The sequence below is a fragment of the Melanotaenia boesemani genome, chromosome 22 (assembly GCF_017639745.1).
Source record: "Melanotaenia boesemani isolate fMelBoe1 chromosome 22, fMelBoe1.pri, whole genome shotgun sequence".
Taxonomy (NCBI): Eukaryota; Metazoa; Chordata; class Actinopteri; order Atheriniformes; family Melanotaeniidae; genus Melanotaenia; species Melanotaenia boesemani.
Window position 1 is genome coordinate 18,327,595 of NC_055703.1, and position 22,340 is coordinate 18,349,934.

General features: G+C 37.2%; 1 protein-coding gene across 1 annotated transcript; it reads left to right on the forward strand.

Annotated features, from left to right (window-relative positions):
* Positions 1-12,045: 12,045 nt before the first annotated feature.
* tagapb (T cell activation RhoGTPase activating protein b) lies at positions 12,046-21,459 on the forward strand. Its single transcript, XM_041976644.1, has 11 exons — positions 12,046-12,050; positions 16,194-16,235; positions 16,617-16,701; positions 16,799-16,852; positions 17,245-17,311; positions 17,562-17,716; positions 17,905-18,066; positions 18,497-18,606; positions 18,907-19,093; positions 19,326-19,407; positions 19,571-21,459. The coding sequence occupies exons 1-11, from the start codon at positions 12,046-12,048 to the stop codon at positions 20,731-20,733; spliced, it is 2,112 nt and encodes a 703-aa protein (XP_041832578.1). The 3' UTR covers positions 20,734-21,459.
* The last annotated feature ends 881 nt before the right edge of the window (positions 21,460-22,340 follow it).

A 22,340-nucleotide genomic window follows, 5' to 3' on the forward strand; every position in this document is an offset into this window, starting at 1 on the left:
ATAAAGGCAGTGTGTATGTATCTCAAATGTAAAATGCAGTAGAAATGTGACATTTTTGTGGTTTCCAGAAACATTACATGGTTAACATTAATGAAATGTTTAATGAATGCTTAAAAGTTACCTGGTTTTCTTTTTTTTCCCATGTTTTTGTAATCAGTATAGAGTTGGTGCTGCGCTGCATTGTTTTTGTAACCATGACAACAAAGTTCCTGTAACCTTTACAAAGTTCAACCACTGAAAAAAAAACCTATGAGTTGTCATCATAACTGAAGTCCATGAACTAGTTTTGAGGGCACATTTCCTGATTTTATTGAAGCTAATTGAGTTGTTTTTGTACAAAAAGCAAGCCAAACTAGCATTGCACTGTAACCCCATAGCAACAATGATCATGTCATGTCTCCTTTGGGGGAATAACATCCTTTATGGTTGTGTACTTTGCATGAGAAATGGGACAGGAGGTGGGTCCGGGGCTCAACTATGATTGGTCACCCTGAGTCAAAGCTTCAAATTTTTGCCTACAGTGTGTCCTTGGTCACAGATTTGAAGTTTTGTTTTGTTTCTTTTGTAATTTCCTGTGCCCACTCGTTCTTCTTTTCCACCTTTAAATTTTCTGCTTGTTGGAATACCAACACATAAGCACACAAGGTAGGAATATAAAAAGTAGAATAACTTAGATTGTCTGCAAGCTTAAAGGGGTCAACTCTTTGGGTGCATACCTGTTCTGCATGTACCAGGAGCACAGAGCTGATATTATACCATCAGACCATGTTTTCTGGAGATCCAGGTACCCACGTCATCTAACCCTCATTAACATGGAAATGGGGACAAGGTGGCAGGCCTTAATAGAACAAATGGCGATCTCATTATGGGAGGAATCTCCCCCAGTGAAGCGTAACAGCACAGGCTGGGATGGAGGCACAGAGGGTGGGATGGCTGAAGAGGGTTTTGTTGGGAGGGGGTGGCCGACAATGTCGGAGTTTTGGTTGGTAGCTCAGTTCAGAGGGTCTCTGTAGGTCCAGGTCAGGCACAAAAAAACCTTCTCCTCATTTGTGTGCCAGCCAGGCCTCTATTGTCCAAACCCTCATTAACATCACTTAGTAGGGGCTGTTTTGCAGAACGGAGGGCGTCATTTTGAAGCAGCTCCCCTGGTTCATTCACAGTACAGCCCCAGAACTGGGATGCAAACGGCTTCACTGCTACTCTGCAAACTGAGTGTTGACTACACAAGCTACAGTAGGTTGAGGGCTCGCTCTGAGACGCTGGCATGGACCCTACAGATTATGGAATATCCATGAGAAGAGGAAGCTATGATGATGCGGCAGCTTCTCTGCGTCCTGTGAGTATTGATCCATCATCTACTGGCAAAGATGAATAAGATACTATTGAGAATGACCACTGAGTGTGACTCTTTTAATTGGTCCAGGATTGTGAATCTGACACCTACATCAAAATATTGTGGCACATTGATCACCAGTTTATGAGAAAGGAATATTTTGAATCAAGGACTCAGAGGAAAAAACAGTTAGTGTTGCGTATCTCTTAGTAGCAAAAGGAAACCAGTTCTTCAGATAAAAAATATCCAATCAACAAAATGTGGCTGGTTGCAAGGAGGGACCTATGGAGCCTCTCTGCCTACAATCAAAGTCTTTATAGGGAAGCTATTATCCACACGCCAATCAATGATGAGCTGCTAGATGATGCACCGATAACGGCCAACACCTGCACACTACAATTTACATAATTAACAAATCACAGCAGTTATAAAATGGTCATTTTAAAATTAACCCTAAAAATGAGTAGGCAGTCATTACAGCATATTTCTTGTTAAATCTTTTTTTTCTTTTTGTTTTACCAACAGTCTTCTTTATTATCTTCATAAAAAAAAACTAAAAAACACACAAACAACAAAAAGAAAAACAAAACAAAACAAAACAAGCAATTAAAAAGGAAAAAAAAATTGTAGTGTGGTTTCAGATTAAAAAGCATCTAACAGAAACGTCCTCCCTGTCTTTTTATAGTCCATTATGGAAAAACTAGATTTTTTAGTCCAGGAAAAGTAGATGGCAGGGTTAAAAGCTTGGGCTAGAAAGGGATAAGAAACATAAAGGTACTTTACACTGTGCAACATTGATGATGTTTGTAGAAATTGTTAATAAATTTGATTTACCTAGTAACCATTTCTTTAAATATTTACAGTTGATAAGCTCTAATCAAACAAAGCATGCATTATGCATCCCCTCAATGAATACCATAGAAAAGCTAATGGCTATGAACTGGGTTAAGGGGCTTAATTTCTAAAATATTTAAATGCCTGATAGAGGGGTGTATGGAGACATCTTCAGAGAGACTGGAGGCATAGAGAGAGGACCTACATGAAGACATTTCAATGAAAGAGTGGAAGATATTATATATATATATATATATATATATATATATATATTACAGGTTCAAACACCCATAGTTTCACAATTATATATATATATATATATATATAATCAGAGGATTACAAAAAATCAATAAACATTTTTAAGTTTAAGTATATTATTAGCAATAATAATAATAGTAATAGAACATAAAAGGATATGAGAAGATCAGAATATATATACAACTCTTCTTTTAGAGAAAATAACTTCTACAATAAAACATCGACAACATGACTTCCGTTAGATCTGGAACCAACCTATTTCCGGTATTATAGAAACAAACTTGCCACACATGTTGGAAATAAATCATTACAAAAAATAGAGATGCTTTTTATCTTTTTGCATATGAAATGTATTAAAATTGAGTAAAATGTATTAAACTTATCCTCAGCCTGTACTGGAATAAATTGGGTGGGCAGGCGTGGGGATTATGTTGTGCTATTTTGTATTTTTTATTTATTTATTTTTTTTCAAAGAACCATACTAAATCTAAATAGAAATAAGAGAGAAAGTTGTGATTTAAAAAACTTAAAGACGAACTTGCCTATTTAGATAAAGTAATTATTTTTCACTCATTTAGTCAAAGGTTCTACATATAAATGACTTGATAACATCCTTACACTAATTAAACAGCATGGTTGGATTTCTTTTCAAACATTTTCATTACAATATAAAAAACAATATGCTTGGAATGTTTTATTGAGTCCTTGTGTGCTTAAAGCCTTTTAAATGTTGCCGCTTTATATTGGGTCCTTTTTGTCCACTCATCTTCCATTTAAGACTCTTGGAGTCTCAGTGTATGTGTCATGTGTTTAAGTTAATTTACATGTCAGCTTCTTTATTTTGTAGATTTCTTCAGTAACAGCCACGTATTGTTCCTTTGTTGGACCTTCAGTTTTTCCCCAGTTCTGAGTAATTGCTTTTTTGGTTGCCACAAGCATCATCCTAATAAATAATTACATATCTTCTTTTACTACTTCTTTTGTGAATGGACCAAAATAAAAATCTTACTTTGTCCTGGTACTCTATAATGAAGGAACTGCTCCTTCAGCTCAAAAACCATCTTCCACGTTCTTGAACTGGTCTGCTGTGTGTTGCATATATTCTACCATTAACTATCCTTAATCTTTTCCCCACCTTGTTGCTTCCACTTTTATTTTATGTATTTGGTCTTATGTTTCTTGTTTTGCTCAAATGCTTTGTACAATGATGAAATTATTGTAATTGTTTAATTTTTGTAGGCTTTTGCAAAGAGTACAGCTGCTACTGTAATATTCCAAAGGGAACTGCATCTTTCTATATCTTCTTATAATTCAGAGCTGATTGCTTTATAATTTAAATTATAAAGGTTTGCTAATTTCTGGGGGATTTTCACCCCACGGTATTTATCCATTTAAATGTATTCTGGGGATTGTAAATAATTGTAAGTACCTGGGGTTTTGACATGTTTACCTTATATCCAGAGAGCTGACCAACTGCAAAAGTGCCATTAAGTTTGGAAGTGCTCGCAAGGTCGTATTAAATAATATAAAATATATAAAAATGCCTTAAACTAATATAATATTAACATCATAATATTCTTGAGGTGAGTTTTATGTTGGACCTGGTTATTTCAAAGGGTGTTGATATTTCTTCTGTTGCGGTCACTGACTTGGCCTTGTCTGACCATTTTTGTATGTTGTTTGATTTACTGATCACTCAGAATGTTCAACCAACCTGCTTCTCCGTTAGGAAGAGGTACATTAATGAAAGAACAAGTGCTAAGTTTGTGGAGGCTATAGCTATGTTACCAACAACCAGTGCAGAGTCAGTTGATAGACTCCTGGATAATTTCAGTCTGAAAATCTTGAATGTAATGGATGCTGTTGCACCGATAAGAATCAAGAGCAACTTGAGCAAACAGAAAACACCATGGAGAAACACCACTGTGGTTACCAGCCTAAAAAGAGAATGCAGAAAAACTGAGCGGAAATGGCGGAAAAATAAACTTCAAATTTACTATGAGCTGTACAAACAAAGCCTGCGTAACTATAACAATGAGTTGTGCAAGGCCAGAGAGCTGCATTTATCTGGAATGATTAACAGGAATGTCAACAATTCTCGCACTCTGTTTGCTATGATTGAAAAACTTACAAATCCTCCTAAACAGATAAGCCCAGAGCTCCTTTCCACTGAGAAATGCAACCAATTTGCAAACTTTTTCAGCCAAAAAATTAAAACAATTAGGCAAAATATTAATTCCACACAGTCAAACAAGAAAATTAGTCTGTGTCTAAAACCCGGAAATAATTCTGATGTCATGTCACAATTTAAAATGGTGAATTTAAAAGTCCTACAAGAAACAGTTTGGCATTTGAAATCAACAACATGCACTCTGGACATGATACCATCCGACTTTTTAAAAACAGTTTTTACCTCAGTAGAAAGTGATCTCCTACTGATAGTTAACAGCTCGCTGGCATCAGGCATTTTTCCCAAGTCACTAAAGATAGCTGCTATTAAGCCACTCCTAAAGAAAAGGACTCTAGACGCCTCTATAATGAACAACTATAGACCTGTCTCTAACCTCTCTTTTATTTCCAAGATTATTGAAAAAGTTGTATTTCACCAGCTTCATGACTTTTTAAATGAAAGTGGAAATCTTGATAAATTTCAGTCCGGCTTCCGACCTCATCACAGCACTGAAACAGCTCTGGTCAAAGTGTTAAATGACATTAGGTTGAATACCGATTCTGGTCAAGTATCAGTCCTGGTTCTGTTGGATCTCAGTGCTGCGTTTGATACTGTAGATCACAGAATCCTGTTGCACAGGCTGGAAAACTGGGTTGGACTTTCTGGAGCGGTTCTTAACTGGTTCAGGTCCTATTTAGAAGGCCGGAGTTATTTTGTTACGATCGGCAGCTATGAATCCGAGCGAGTGGCCATGACTTGTGGAGTCCCCCAGGGGTCAGTCCTTGGACCTCTTCTGTTCAACTTGTATATGCTCCCTTTGGGTAAAATATTACAAAACTATAGCATTAGTTATCAAAGTTATGCAGATGATACACAACTTTATGTGTCTCTGTCACCAGATGACTGCAGTCCAATAGACTTAATGTGTCAGTGTCTGGAGCAAATAAACACCTGGATGAGGGAGAATTTCCTACAATTAAATGAAGACAAAACTGAGATTATTCTGTTTGGTAGCAAAGAGAAGAGGGTCAGCATTGGCAAACACCTGGAGACTCGGGCTCTTAAAATTACCAACCAAGTTCGTAACCTGGGAGTGTTGATAGACTCAGATCTGACTTTCAGCAGCCATATCAAAGCTGTCACTAAGACAGCTTTTTACCAGCTCAGAAACATCAACAGAATTAAAAGTTTAGTCTCCCAGAAAGACCAAGAGAAACTCATCCATGCATTCATCTCCAGTAGACTGGATTACTGTAATGGTCTTTTAACAGGACTTCCTAAAAAGAGCATTAAACATCTGCAGCTCATCCAGAACGCTGCTGCTAGAGTTTTAACCAGGACTAAGAGATCTGAACACATCACACCAGTTTTAAAATCTTTACACTGGCTTCCAGTCAGTCACAGAATAGATTTTAAAACCCTTCTGATCATTTACAAATCCCAGAATGGTTTAGGCCCAGAATACATCTGTGATATGTTCAGAGAATACAAACCTAGCAGAGCTCTTAGATCCAAAGACTCTGGTCAACTAGTCCAGGCCAGAGTCCAGACTAAACATGGAGAAGCAGCATTTAGCTGTTATGCTGCAAACAAATGGAACAAACTGCCAGTGGAGATTAAACTTTCCCCAAATGTAGACATTTTTAAATCCAGGTTAAAAACTTTTCTTTTCTCATGCGCCTATGCATGAAATCTGCACGGTAACTTTTTTTTAACTTATCTTGCTTTTAATCATTTTAATGTAATTTATTATTTTATTGTGATTATGTGTTGATTATGTGTTGATGCCTTTTACTATTCTAAATATCTGTAATGTCTTTGTTTTATGTAAAGCACTTTGAATTGTCCTGTACATGAAATGTGCTATACAAATAAACTGCCTTGCCTTGCCTTGCCTATGTACTGAAACAGACCTTTCATGACCAATGACCAGAAAATTGTTTTAAAAAAAAGTCACTGCAAATTGTTTTATAATGAAATTTGACACCTGAGGGCATCCATTGTTTCTATTCACTGCAACTATTACCATTTATTACCAATTATTATTCTAATAATTTCACCATTATCTTCTGTTTTCACACAGCACTTCAGGCACTTGGCTCAGAGACGACGCTCAGCTCCATCCTTGGTCTTTGGGAAGACTTTGGGAATACCGTGGTCTCCTATCAGGTGCATATTCTTCTCTTATGGTTAAATACTGCAGATGCATTTACGCCTGTAAATGTAGTTGCTATGAAGTGTCACGGCATGTGGGTGATAGAGAGCTGCAATTATTATCCACTTCAATTTTGTGCTGTGGAGTGGGTGAAAAGGGCTGCTGGGGCATCTTAGCAGCTGTGACGAAGGAGGTTTGTTATGTAACTGGGTCTGAGATTTGCAATCAGTTTCAGTCTCACTGAGTGTCAATGACCTGATTGTGAGCTACATAACACAAGAAAGAAGTAAGAAAATCCATGCAGCAAACACAGAGAGTCAAATTTAGGATTATTAAAATTATTTAATTTTGCAGAAATCAACATAATCCAAAACATTTAGCTTTGGGTTCATCAGAAAAAGTAAAGGTCAAACCTCACTGAAGTTTCCTGAAGCTAATGAAACATGGTTACCAGGCAGCTGCAGCAGGTGTTGATGCAGGTGCTGGCAGCAGGTCTCAGCTGCTATGACGTATTTCTGAGAAGTTTCTTCCTGCATTTCTTTTTCTATAAGTAAGAAATATGTCCTTAAAACTAGTTCATGGACTTTAGTTATGATGAAACAAACCTTCATGATAACAGTTTGTTTTTTTTTAAGATAATTTTCTTACTATTGATGTTGTTTTCATGTGAGAATCACTAAGAGACTGCATCATGTTCTGACTGGCACTGATGAGTCAAGCACTTACAGTAAGAATATTTGGGTAAACTAGGATATGGTAAGAGTGCAAAAAAGTGTGTGCGTGTGTGTATTTTGAAACAAAAGCCAACGCTTCGAAGAAAAAAAAATGTCTGCATTAAAGCTGTTTAGCTTTGATTTAAAGACAAAAACCTGCCTAATCAATTTCATTTCAATATTTTCAGCATGGTAATTGTAGTTATTATCCCATACATCACCTTAAATCACTTATTGATACTATTTTGCTGCTGTTTTATTAGAGTCATCATGCTTTTATTTTTCAGGTGATACATGTAAGGTAAAGCTAACCAGCAGACAGACATGCAGAAACCTCCCTTTGTTTGGGTTTCTTAAAGAACTAACTTTATCTGTCTCATAAAATGTGATGAATATGTTAAATCAAACAGAGGATTAATTTGTTTCTCAAAAATATGATTGACTGAATGCATTGGTTGAAAGAACAGAGAGAAATACACCTCAGAAAATGTCAACCTGTGTATTTATGAAACATCTAAGCTGAGATGTTTATTTTTTTCTTGTCTGTTTGAACATCTGTTTACTTTTTTGTTTGCTATGTGTAGATTTTGATGAAACTGGGCAAATGGAAAAACCACTACGCGACACCAGGTCATCTACTGTAGGAGAGACTTTGCCCTTAAATTGAAAATAAACACATTATTTGATAATGCAGAGTCAAAATTCATGGAGGGGAACCTGCAGAGTGTTCTGCAGGTAAGTCCCTGATACTCTTTTGAACAAGAGTAAACATAACAGAAAGACTTAAGGCATACAGTGACTGGATGAATGGATGAACGGTGGGAAGCAGGAAGACAGAAGAGAGATACAATATTTTCCTAAGGTCCATCAACATAGAGACCAGAAAGAATAAATGCTGTTAATTACTCTATAATAATTGCATGTGGATTTTGCATGAACTTAAACAGCTAATTCATTAGCCTGGTGTTAACATGGGGTGTTTCAAGGCTGAGACAAATACTGAAGAAACAACATGGAGTGAAAATAAACTATATTATTTATGTAAACCCTTAATTATCCTCTTCAGTTTTAGTTTCTCCTCATTGCAGCCTCAGACATACAGGTGGCAGCACCCGGGAATACAACCTAAAAATCACACAGAAGCGCCACAGAGAAAAAGAAACTTCCTCTGCCCCTGATCTTTCCACGTGTACCAGCCAACGGCATGCTGTCAACATATTATCACCCCTGCAGGCTTCACAGCCCACTTTGCTCAGACCACAAACACAGCTGTCCGGGAGGGGATTTACACAGTGAGGTTTTGAAACAGTAACACAAACTTAAACTCTAAGTTTTGGCTTGGGGGGGGCCTGCCAGGCTGCATTTAGTTAAGACTGTTAAATTGATAGTTAATATTTTTACAACTAAATTAGAATTTGTAATTTTACAACAATAACATATCACCTCTTGTCTCCTTTAGGCTAACATGTTTAGCTTTGCTCTGTTTCAAACAACGTTGAGGAAAACATCACTTGTTAAAAACTGACAGTAATGAATATTGGAATATATCTATTAAAGTCACTATACAAGATGTTCAGGCCAACTCTGTTCAAAACGTTTACATTCATTCATAGTAAACTTGACATTTCTGTATGCCTTAATTTTAGACACTTTATCCCTGTATTCAGTGTGAAACATTTACTATTTGATTAGGCTACTAAAATTGTATTAAAGTTGGATTTTTATTTAAAAATCTAACTAAAGGTTTTCCTCTGATGTTGAAAAATATTTGACATTGCATTAAAATCTTCATTGTTAGTGCTGTAATATGATTAACTTGCTAAAGAGGGAAACTAAAGTCCAAATGGGATCTGGAGCAGACTTTAAATAATTAATAGTCATGAATACTAAGAACTAGTTAAGTTGTCTGATGAAGAAAAGCTCACAGAACTTGCTTTGAGTGGTTATTTCATATTCAGAATATATCTGTAATAATTAGATGACATGAAAAGGAAAAATACTTTATTAATCCCCTAAGTGAAATTACAATTGTAATTATAAATATTGTATATATGAATATAGATGAGCTACTGTATCATTTTCCTCATTCATCTAAGCCAGAGCTGATCTGTAGTTTGGTGTAAAAATGTCAGCTTGGACTTGATGTCCAACCTTAAATAAAATACAAAGAAAAACAAAAAAGACTTTCAGTCTTAAAAGTTCAGTCACATCATCATCAACACCTACAAGAGTTAAAACCGTTTTTGAGACAGATGTGTGGGCTCTGCATCACCCCCGTTTGTTTATAAGACATCTAACCTTTAACAGTTGTCATCACACGTTGCCGCATGAGGACCACCAGAGCAGTGGGTGAGAACGTAAAAGTGAAAACAGACAAATGTCAGACACATCCCACCCTCATTCATCCACCCAACCAGCACTCGCACACTGTAATGGGGGTGGGCTTGTGGGTGTTAGTTACTACAATGGGAATTCCAGTGACGTAAACATAGCAAACATGTCAAGGTAAATCCACAGTTAAACTTATAAATATATATAAAAATTTAGTCATATGTGGTTAAAGCTTCTAAAGATGCCTCACTAACTACAGTTTTATTATCCAGTTTTTCATGTTAAGAGTTCAGTTCTGACCATTTTAGATGCGATTTTATACAATCTAACATTCTAGGAATATACTCAGTCTTGTTAATAATGACTTAAAATTAATTAAATTGTAAACATTAGGACAACAAAAAAGGGTTGTTTTTCTAATATTTTATAATTAATTTGATTGTTATGACTGTAAGAAAAGAACTGTTTTTTGCAACCTTGAGTGCAAATGGGCAGATATCAGGATAGGGCCAAAGGGACACCTGCTGAAATATGACTGACTGGTCAGTCACTATAATGGACGGACTCTTTACAGATGGGTAAAAACCCTAATTATTCTGACTCAGAAAGTTGGAAATAACCTCACCAATGTCAACCTCAAAATCCAACATGGCTTCCCCATGCATAACAACTAGTGAAAGCTGCACTAACAAACTGTTTATGGGCCTAGACCTGCTACTCTTAACAGTAATAAAACAACATAAAAAGTTATGACATGACTGCTTTGTTATGTCATTTCAGTTGTTTGATTGATCAAATTATAAACTTAAATAAAATGAAGGAAACTTTGGAAGATTTGTGCAAGCTTCCTGGGTTGCACAGTTGTAGTTGTGTTAATGACCAGCTACCTTTTTTTTTTCAAAAGAAATTTCCTGAAATTACCAGCAAGTTTAAAAGTAGGATGATGTGTCAAACATATAACTCCCTGACCTGACCTGAAGTAATCCCAAGATTACAATCTTCTCACTTTTACAGTGTTTATAGGCAGTAAAGAACGTTTGAAACATTTTTTACTGTGTTTTTAGAGATGCATACATTATTTACATGGTTTATGTTGTTGGTGAGAGATCACCCAAAGCCCTCCTAATGTGTTATTTACTGGTATTGCATGTGCACTTTAAGTGGGACACAAAGGGTAATGGGGAAGTACCTGTACTAAAACCATTTGAATTTCTGGCCTGAACCAAAAGGCAGTGGGAAGAGCATTCACGAAAGCTGGTTTCACAATCTCTTAGAATAAACTAAACTAAACTAACTTAATCTGCATGCTGACTTTATTCAGACACAGCAGGACTAGAACAAAAGAAAAAGATCAAGCAAGTTAATAATATGCCAGAACTGTGTGACTAAAGTGATGTTGCAGTAGATGTAGATTATGTTTGAGGGTTGAATTATTATACATTTAATAGGTTTTTACATTGAAATAGACTGTTATGCATTTGGGAACACATTTTGTCTTAATTTTCTCTTGGTCGAATACCGATGCAGATATTAACCATCTGGTTTTATAAGCTGCTCAGCACCAAATATATGCAAAGCATTGCATATTCATTTAGATTAAAATTTAAGGGAAAATACAGTCTCAGAAAATGATTAATATTCATAGTTAAGAGAAGAAGAAGCTGGTTTGGTTTGCTATCAACTAAGCCAGGGCTCTGCTTTGTCTAATTTCATGTTAGTCAAGAAAAACTTAATTTTCACTCACCTCTGTGCCTCTAATCTAAAGTATCAGGCTACATATGAGGAAACTAACATTTCTAGAACTGCTGAGTGTTTAAAACACTAATTTCTTTGTGTTGGTGTATTAAATTATGAACTTATTTTCAGAAAAACCACAAACACAAAATCAATCAAACTGACCCACTGAAAAATGTAGTTAGCGTTTTATTTAAAAAGTTGATTTTTACTTTTAATGGGTAAGTCAGATATGTTTTGTGCTTTCATCCTTCATACAAGCTGTTTATTGAATGAGAAAGCTAGCTAAGTGTGGTTTCATGTGCTAAGCTAAACTTTAGACAAAATTTTCTTTACAGAAATTTAAGAAATGTATAATCAGAAGTTTATATTGTATAAAGTATTGTCACCTAAAATAATTATATCTACTATTTATCTATACCTTAAATAAGTTATCAAAATCCAAAGTGTAAAGATGATCCTTTGTATGTAAGCTAGCTTCTTGCTAACCATCTTACACCCTCCTTTAGTCTCAGACATGTGGTTTACACTCCTATTTTGGATCAAATTTGGGCTTCAATGTGTGTGAGTTCAATTATAGACATTTCCTAACAGGAATGAGAAACTATTATTTGGAGTATTGAGTTTTGGTTTGGGTTTAGATTGTCCACATGATAAGACATTTCTATAAGACAAGCCTTCTGCAAAGCTTGCCATCAGATAAAATGTCATTTTACTGTAGAGCCTCCAAAGGTCTACATAAAAGGGAAAAATAGATCCATTTTTTTCACAATAACTTTGAAAAGTGAAAAATGACTATAAGAAAATAATAACTTAGTATGTGTGCTTTAAAATATAAACACTGATAATTAAAATTAGTTGCATTTTAAGTACCAAACATGTGAAGTTCATGTACTTTCAGGTGAATTCCCTTCACATGCAAATTTTGAACATATGATCCTCCTTGTCCTTTAAAGGACTTCTGCTGTGATAAATGGGAAATATATAAGATCCAGATATTTTGGGAAATGATCTAAAAGTATTAGTAGGCTGTCTTGAAATACTGTACAGTCTCAGACTGGTCTGGCTGTGGGCTGTCCCTTCTAAACAGCTTTGTTTTGGTGTGTGTCCTTTGGCTCAGAGAGGAGGCTCCATGCTGGGTGTCTGTGGAGCAGAGTCCATTTGTGCTCGGCCTGACCAGCGAGAACGGAGAGCTGCTTCTGGATGAATGCGTTCAGGTCACAGAGCGCACAAAGACCAGGGAGAGACACCTGTTCCTCTTCAGTGATGTTCTTGTCTTTGCTAAACTCAAGTAAGAAATCAATATTCTTTTAAAAATATATGCTTGTTAATACACTTGTCTATGGAAATCAAATGATTACTTTAAAACACTTGATTTACATTTAAAAAAAAAAGTGAAACCAAGTTAGGGGATCCTAATGTGGTATTTTTAAAAATTTTGTTGGAAATGTTTGTACAGTTTGACTGCAGAGTAAAAGAGGAAGTAAAATGAAACTTTATTTTTGGACTGCACACTTGGACTGTTGGGGAATCTCCCAGTAACACAGTGTTTGTGTTTAGTCACTCTCAGATTACTAACAGAAAGCATGTTGCTTCCCTTTGAAATGAAGTCACATGAGGGGAACTCAACAGTATTCGCTAAAAATGTGTTCTTCTCACAAATATGTTTCATAACTTTGACCTGTTGGCCTATTGCTCTCTCTTCTGAAGTGACAATTTAAAAAAACAGACTTAAAATTGGAAAACTGAAAACCTTACGCCTTGTCTTTAATGGAAATATTAAATCAGCATTATTGTTATGAACGGGTTGCTAAGAAAACAACGTCAGCTTGCGTTATGAATATAATTAAACACGCCAAAAAGATATGTAAAGGCTTTATGATAACAACCTTCTATTAAGTCTGTCAAAGTTGATGGAAGTTTTATAGATGTTGTGTGGGAGGATAATCACAGTCATCTCTGTACCACAACCTGCCCACTGTTCCTGTAGGTGTGCACAGCTGGGACAACACTGCCATACAGTAAACAGACTTTTGAAGCATAATCGCTTTATGTATGAGCATTCATTACTTCCAGAGATGATTGTAAGTGGTGTTATTCATTTTACATTTAGTTTTTTTTTTCTAAATTGTTGCGAAGACATCAAATGCATCAAGTCACATGTGGATAGATATATGTTTGGTGGCTCATTTCATTCACCTTTCTTAGTAAAATCTTAAAATGTTACATCCATTTGGTGATTAAATTGTTGTAGAATGGTAAAAAAAAGTTTTAAGAGCTATCCAATTGAGAAGAAATTGAGCAAAGATGTCAATAAAGTATGCAGCAGTTTGTGACATATTAATCTGTCCGTATGTAGTTCTCTCTTTCTATGAGCCATCCTCTTTTTTTAAATATTATTATTTCTACACTATAACTCCCGCTGAAACCCCCAAGATCAGTATTTGTGTGAAAACACAGATTCTCTTCCAGTCTATCAGCACTCCAGGACCCACTCAGCAGGCCTCTCCTGCAAACACCTAGAGGTCAGCAATGTCACGCTCAAATGCTTTTTAAAGCTAAAGTGTGGCTGAATAAAAGTGTGGAAAATGATGATTCTCTTCTCTAATCAGTTACTACTCATGTTTGTGGAAGCTGTTTTTTTGGCCACTTATGAAGGCTATCCATTCAGAATAAACCACTGCACCTTTCAGCTTTCAGAGAACAACAAAGGAGTTTGCTTACTGAAGCATTTCTTAATCAGAAATATGAACAAGTTTGAATTTTTTATAATGTTTCAATACAGTGAACAAGCTTTCCACAAACCATACAGCATTTTCTGTCTTGCTTCCCAGACTGTTGAAGGTCATCATGTTTTTGTGAACCTCACAGGAATCAAAATTAATTTCAGGTGTTTTGAAGTTTGAAGAGAGGTCAAATAAGTTGCTTCTGAGGGGAAAAGTCACCTACTTTCATATCATTCGTCTAAAACGAATTAAAGATGTGGACAGAAATAAATGGAACTGCAGGGTAATCATAAAAACACACCAAAAAAAAATAGAAATCTGAAATTGTATCAACAGGAGAATTGTTTTTCTTATTGCTTCTCTCCAAACAGGTCGACAGCCAGCTACCGTCTGAAGCACAGAGTGAACCTTGAGGACGTTTGGCTTTACGGTTTTGAGGACGTTGCAGAGGACGAAGACAATGACGGAACAACTGGGGACATTGACTTCAGGGTGACACTCATGCTGGCCTGGGCTCTCACTTTTTGCCTAGTGTGTTTTCGGTGAGAGGACACACAGCTGATGATTCACATACACACAGCAGCATGTAAAGTGTTGATTCACAGACATGATCGTGCATGTGATTGCTATTTATCCTCATATCGCCATCCTGCTCTTAGCGAGTATGAAAGTAAAAACCTATGCCATGCAAGCAGGACAAAAAAGATAAAAAAAAAAAAAAAAAAAAAACACAGACAAAAACGCTGTCCACCTGAAAGTACACTGATATTAAATGTCAAATTTTAAAAGCAGACCATAAACTGCTACACCCTCAAGGTTAGAAAAACAGCCAGTGTATTTTGATCCGTCGCTCCACATCTAACAGAAAGATGTGTTAGAAATAAAGTATTGCTCAAACTGTTGAACGATCCAAGTCATAAAATAAATAAATAAAAATGCTTCTCGCATGAACAAAACACTTAAACATGAAAATAGAAGTTTTCTGTTTCTTTTTCAAACATCACTTTTTTTTTGCAAGCTCTTAGATCAACAGACTCTAAGGCTTTTTTTATTAATTATACTCACATATAGTAAATGGTCATATGATCTGTGGCCTTAAGAAAGAGGGGAAGTAGCAAATTGAAAGTCCTCCGTCCAGCATCACAAGACTAAAAGCCAAAAATGGGAAGTATGGTGCTGGTTGCCAAACCAACTTCCATTTGAGGGGATTAACATCAGCTGACTTTATCAAGAAATACAGGCCTTTACTGTAAGGATTAAATGCAGGAGAAATCTTACTCATACTTAATATAGAAACGGTCATGAGCTGAAAGGGAATGAAAGTACTTTGCTCTGTGCTGTGAATTTCTTATCAAAGACACTGAAATGGCATCAGATGACAAATTTATGTTTTTCAGTGACTCCCACACTTCTCGCAAAATCATTCAAACTGAAGCTGTTTTTAACCCAATATTGTATTCCAAGAAGCTGATGAATACCCAGGTGGGGTTTGAGTTGTTTTTCTGTTTGAATACTTGGACTTTGTTGATGATTCATTACAGTTTCACAGAGATGCTCAGGGAGCCTGCAAGATCTCTTGGTCTTTGTTGACATTTTTTCTGTCTAAAGTGAGCATCAGCTGGCATGAAATTACTTTATATAAAGGGTGAGAGCCCTACAGGTGCACACGTAGGTACATGTAACTGCTCCGTCATCCTGTTTCCACTGATGGATACAGAGCCACACCAAAACTATAGTTTTGGAGGAAGTGGAAGGTGTCTGGTCGGGGCAAGCCGTGACGCTGCTTCCTGTTCCCATGACTGTGTTGCACTTTCCACCAGAGTTGTTAAAAGAGGCCGTGGGTGCATGCTTTGCTTCAGTCCTCCCACTATCATCTAAGAGCTCACTTGTTTCTCTGTGTGGATTAGTAACTCCTACCATGCTGTTATTTTGCCCACAGCTCGCCTGAGGTGAAAGAACGCTGGTTAGATACTCTTCACAGGTAAGAATGATGATCTTTATGTCAACAAACTGTCGTTTATTACCAAAGATTTTGACAGAATGTGAAACCCTTTTGATCACTTCTGCATTGTGATGTAATTGCATTGTACAAATCTAGATAAAAAATGACTCCTAAAGTTATATCTTAAATTAATTAAGAAAATGAAGGCTTTCATCATCAACATTTATCATAAAGCATGACATCTGACATAAATAATTCCTTTTATTTTTGCCTCTTTCTGGAAAAAAGGCAGATACCGCACTTTAAATGAGCCCATGTTTGGTTGATCCATTGAAACTTCAAATGACAAGCATTATTTATCTGAAATGGAAGGAAGTACTACTACATTTTAGGTGAACGTGTATTTTCTGCTTATTACAGACAAATTAAAGACGCAAAAGCGAGAACTGGTTGTGCTTCTTCTCCTCCAGACGTCCTGATGAAGGTGTTGAGTGGCAGCATCGCAGTAAGTCTCTTTGTGTACCCGGTACTAACTGAAAACAGAAAAGCTTTTGGAGAATTACTTTTCTCATAGTCTTTTTTGCTTTTTCACTTTTTTGTAGACTAAAACTCTAACAGGAGGTGGCATGGAGCAACTAATTGAGCTTCCACTTGAGGTAGGTAATAGCTTTAGGTCACCGGCTTCATGAGGTGTGAAAGGCAGCTCTGTCAAAGCTAAATAAGGCTACAAGGGTGCACATTAGAGCTTCAGAAAATAATATAGTTGCAAGAAAAGTTGATCAGTTCTTATGAAAAGGTTTTATTTGAAGATACCTGAAGTGGCTAATGATTCATTTTATAGACTGTGCCATCTGTTATCTGATTATATCACTATACATCCTCTATGTGTTAATGTGCATGCTGGCAGATGGGTGTGTGGTGTGGGCTGGAAAAAAAAAAAAAAAAAAAAAAAAAAAAGACAACCTCTTCCTTTTCTGCACATGCTAGTGCACTCATGTTCCTCTTGCCTGCTCTTCACCACATAACCTTTTCTTTATTTTGTTGCCAGGGCGGTGCAAAGATCTCTGCTCTGTCAAAACAGTTGAATCAAGAGGAGAGGCTGACACAGCCCATTGGTGAGTTTGAAAGTTGGTTTTGCAGATCTCTATCTGTGCCTGTTTTACTGGAGGGAGGGCCCCATTTAGGGCATTTTGAGACCAAAGAGAAAAACCACAGACAGAAAAAGAAAATCAACTACTGATCAGATTAAAGAATAGCTTTCACACCTTGGCCTTTCGGCTTTGACTCATTGCTGGGTTGCACAAATACAAAATCAAACATTTCAAGATAGGGTATTGATGGATATAACCTTCCTGTTTCCATTAGAAACCAAGTGGAACCTGGTGAGGAATAAGATGAGGCTCAGAAAGGGTTCTACCAGCAAAGCATCCCGGACAGACACAGACACCAAGAATCAGCTGTTTGGACAATCCCTCTGCAAGACATGCCCAGATGAATACTCGCTTCCCAAACCCATCACTGTAAGTTAACTTAATGTCAGTAGTTTTAATGAAGTAGTTATTATTAATAAATGATGAGTGGGATTCCTGTAAGCACATGAATTGCATGTTTATGTACTTATGCAAACAGGCATAGCCTATTTTTGTTTTTAATATGATAATCTCACCTCCCCCATCCATTCCTCTCCTGTCTCCCTTCTCCCATCCAGGATCTGCTGGTGCTTCTGAGGAAAAGAGGCCCGTCCACAGAGGGGGTGTTTCGGAAACCGTGCAACAGCAAGAACATGAGGGACATGAGAGAGCAGCTGAACAGCGGTGTGGAGGTGGACTTGGATGGCCAGCCGGTCGTTCTGCTCGTTGGACTGCTCAAAGTAAGTTTCTGGACCTGTTGCAGGCCAGAAAAACATGCTACAGCTGTGATTCACAAATTTATATTTCCATATGAGTGACACCACACATCTGCAAAAACCACTTGTACTATTACTATTGTAGAAGACCATTACCACAGTTACCACAACATGTTCTTACAAATGCTGGATCTGAACCATCACATGTTTAATTTACAGCAGAGTCGCATTTGTACTCAAATCAAATTAAAATATAATATGCTTAAACCATAGAATATGCAAATGTCTAATAACCAAAGTAATTTTTTTAAATCATCATGATTGTTCAGCTATGCATCATATTTAAGTTAGCGCTTGCAGACTAAAATACTGATTCCATATTTGAGTGATTGCATATTTAGTCAACCTTTTCACTTATCAATAAACCTCATCACTTTCTCCCTCTTGTTTATAGAGCTTTCTAAAGGAGCTTCCTGGCAGCCTGCTGAGGTCTGAACTTTACGACAAGTGGATGACAGCTCTTGACAATGAAGACACCCAGGAGCGATCTCTGGAAATTACAAAGTAAGCAATCAATACCTGCTAATGAGGCTAGTCATTGACTTTTACTGTGAAAACAATATGTGGCATTTATTTCTAAAAGAGCATTTGGTATTTTCATGAATGGTTATTAGGTTGAAAAGCGTTTTTTAAACCATTCAGGAGGCCAAATGCCCTTTCTGCAGGCCTAACCTAAACCACTTCCCTTTTTTTTTTTATTCTGTTAGTTTAAAAAAAGGGAACAAACTTAAAACAAAAAAAAGAGCGGCAAGCTAACCTACTTCCTGTTTATTTTTCTTCCTGTTTTTGGCACCCACAAAACAGGGTAGTGGATGATCTCCCGGGACCCAACAAACTCCTCCTGCAATACCTAATCTGCGTGCTGCATCACATCCTTGAGAGCGCAGACACCAACAAGATGGATGCTCACAACCTGGCGGTGTGCATCGGCCCCACTCTACTGCAGCTAGATGACACCCCGCTGGATGGGCAAAGGGAAAAGATGCAGAAGGTGAAAAGTCTTGTTATGAATATGCTTTCTCACTTTTGGTGCTTTGAAGCTTTGTGGTTCACAGTACAGAAAACCTCAGGTTTCATAAATAAGATTACAGCTGTGCAGACTTTTAAGGGCTAATAAACAAGTAACTATTTATTTAGAATTATTTATTCTGTGTTCAGTTTTAGTTTTGAACATTGATGCTGATAATTATATTAATCACAATGACTTTTCTGATTTGCTGCAGGTCACAGAGCTAACTCAATTTCTGATTGAGAACTGTGAGATTCTTGGAGAGAATATCCCAAGTTTGCTGGATACTGATGAAGGTAAATTAACAAATCACTAAAACATTTGTGTTTTCCTCGAAAGAGAAAAGTATATTTTATTTTATTAGCGGATAAAATTTCTTTCAGAGTCATAAATTAAACTGCATTTGAGTAAATGAGAAGAATGAGAGGCTAATCATGTCTTCCTCCTTCCATCCTACAGACTCTCTGTCCTCTCTACATCATGACTCTGCATATGATAGCACAGACCCAGATGGAGAAGTAGAGGGAGGAGAGAGGATCAGATACACACCTGAAGAACGTGGCTCATCTTCCTCATGTTCTTCACTCACTCCCAGCACAACCACCTCGTCTTGGCAATCTGATGCTGCCTTACACACAAAAGCAAATTTTAATCGTCGCTGCTCTGAACCCATCATCCTCCTTTCTGCTAATCTTGATGCCATGTGCTGCCATGCCAGAAGCCACGATGACTGTTCTGTGGAAAGGGGAAACTTTGACGAGCAGCCTCTAAAGAAGCAAATCTCTGACGACTCTTTCTTGCTCAGAAGCCGAGGTGGAGCCAAGTCAGTTTTGTCTTTTCCAAAACTGAGCTGCAGCTCCAACACAGATCTGCTGCCCTACATGGGCAAGGACTGTTCATGCTCTTCACTGGAGAGCGCTACCTCTAACCATTCAGAGGGTTCTGTTTTCACCAGTTCCCCATCGGGGTCACCAGGATCCACCAGGAGAGTAAACACCACCAGTCAGCCTTCAGTGGCAACAAATGCTAAGCAGGACATTCCCAGACCAATTTCCGATGAGAGGAAGCGGTCACAGTCTATGAGGGTAGCTACTAAGGTCCTAATGAGGACCAGGAGCTTAGGAGCTTTTGGCAGGAGCAGCCTGAAGAAAGACTCTCAGAAGGAAAACTCCTTCCCCTGTGAGACTCTCCAGGAGGACTCCCAGTGTGAAGCAGATTCACCAACTGAGGTTTTGCACAAACAACGCCCACTGTCTGCAATCGAAGTGTTTAAGATGGTGGACAGCAAGCTGCCTTGCAGGCCTCCATCATACGAGCAGGCTATGCAGAATGCAGGCCTCCCTCCAAAGTATGGCTTAATGACTGTACAAGATGCAGTCCAGAGAAGATCCCGCCCTTCCTCTGTAAATTATGACTTACCCAGTACCTACTCTGTCAGAGAGTATAAATTTAATCAGGACTGTTTTACTCAAGCAACACAGGAAGATGTTGTGCGACAGCAGCCTTTTCGCCAGAGAGCCATGTCTGAGTCTGTATCTGCAGGCCAGAATGAGGGTCTGTCTCGAAGATGCAGCCAGCCTGTGTTTGATGAATTTTCTTACGCTAAAGAGTCGTATGTGTGACTGACTGTGTAACAGTTCTGCAGACTGCAATTTAGTATCACTGGGTGAAGCTAAAGCGAGCACTCCAATCCAGCAAACCTCTGATTCCTTCAGAGCTTCAGTCCTGGATTTAAAATGTTTAAATACATACTGTTAAACTATGTTTAATATAGTTGGATTGCTTTATTTCTATTAGTGGCAAGAGCACTTGACCTTACTCCTTAGCTTTTTACCATGCGTGTTTGTCACAGCTGTGCCCACAGAAGCGTTCTGTTTCATATGAGTGTTTTTATTTGTACATAAAGTCAAATCTTTCTATTTTTCACAGTTTCTGTTTGAGTGAATGCCAGTTTTGTGCTGCCTGTGTGGTTGCACATTCTCAGTAGTGCTATTAAAAGTACAAATATAACATTACACGTTATTAAGATAGATATTTAGTCTATCACAATGAAGCTATAAACACAGTTAAGTGTGGATAATATATGCTATGAGTATTTTCTTTTGTATCATTAATTTTGTAATTTTGCTTTTTGTAAATGCACTTCACTTTGCAGGGTCTTCTTCTTCCACTACACTAAAGCACTTTTGATGATGATTAACTATGCTTTTATAATTTGTATGCTAGAATAAAAACAGCAACAGACTTAATTGTAAATATGTCAATGGACCTTTCTGATTCCTGGAAGTTGATAAAAATGGTTTAAAGTAAACACAAAGAAAAATAAAAGAAACAAAAGTGTAGATAAGTGTCTTTCGTCTTTGTATCTGTAAACTCTTTTTGTAAACTCCTGACACTAACAAATGTGGTCCTAATTGTTCCCCCATGAACTCATTATTGGAAGAATGAATAACTAAATGGAGCAAATTGCTAGCTTGGCTCAACTTCTTTTTGCTAAATGTGTTACATAACAGCTCATGGACCTCATTGAGAGAACAGCATGTTCTGGCACATACTGCATGCTAAAATAGAAGGAAACCAGACAGGGTCACATGGACGGATTTGGTTTTTCTCTGAATTGCTGTTCCTCTTGTCTGTGTCAGTGCGATGAGCTGATGCCACCGCTTCTTCCTTCCTTTCTAAAATCTTTTAACACAGTTTCCTTCCTCTGCATGTTGATTTAATTCATCACAAAACTGCAGCTAATTAAGAGAGAGCACAATTTTGTATACTTCATGCTCAGTGTTAAGATACACTGACCATCTGTGATCATGCTTAAAACAGGAAGGTCTTACAACATAATCCAATGCTTATCTAATCCTCTTACACAGTTTTAACAAAAGTCAAACATTTCAAGCTGTCATTAGGAAGTATAAATTTTGCTATGCTGATGCAGGTGCATTTGTCTCAAGTCTGCCCCTCTATTACTAGACTGAAGTGTGAATAGAAACTTGAGAGATGCAAGATTTCATAAATAGCACAATTAGAAGAAGCACCAGGGGGCGGCTGTCTTCTTTGCAGAGCCTTTTGATGAATAAGTGTAAAACAGCACACATGCACTCTTTTAACAGGTTGCAACACTAATTTCCTGTGAGGTAAACATTTCCAAGATTATTAAGAGGTCATTTTCTAAGAAAACATCTCATTTCTTTCTAATATAATAGATAGGTTGCTGTTTGTTTCCAATTTT

Coding starts and splice junctions, on each gene's coding strand:
- tagapb (XM_041976644.1), top strand. Junction 17,717..17,904: donor CGCTTCCCAAACCCATCACT/GTAAGTTAACTT, acceptor TCTCCCATCCAG/GATCTGCTGGTGCTTCTGAG. Junction 18,067..18,496: donor TGCTCGTTGGACTGCTCAAA/GTAAGTTTCTGG, acceptor TCTTGTTTATAG/AGCTTTCTAAAGGAGCTTCC.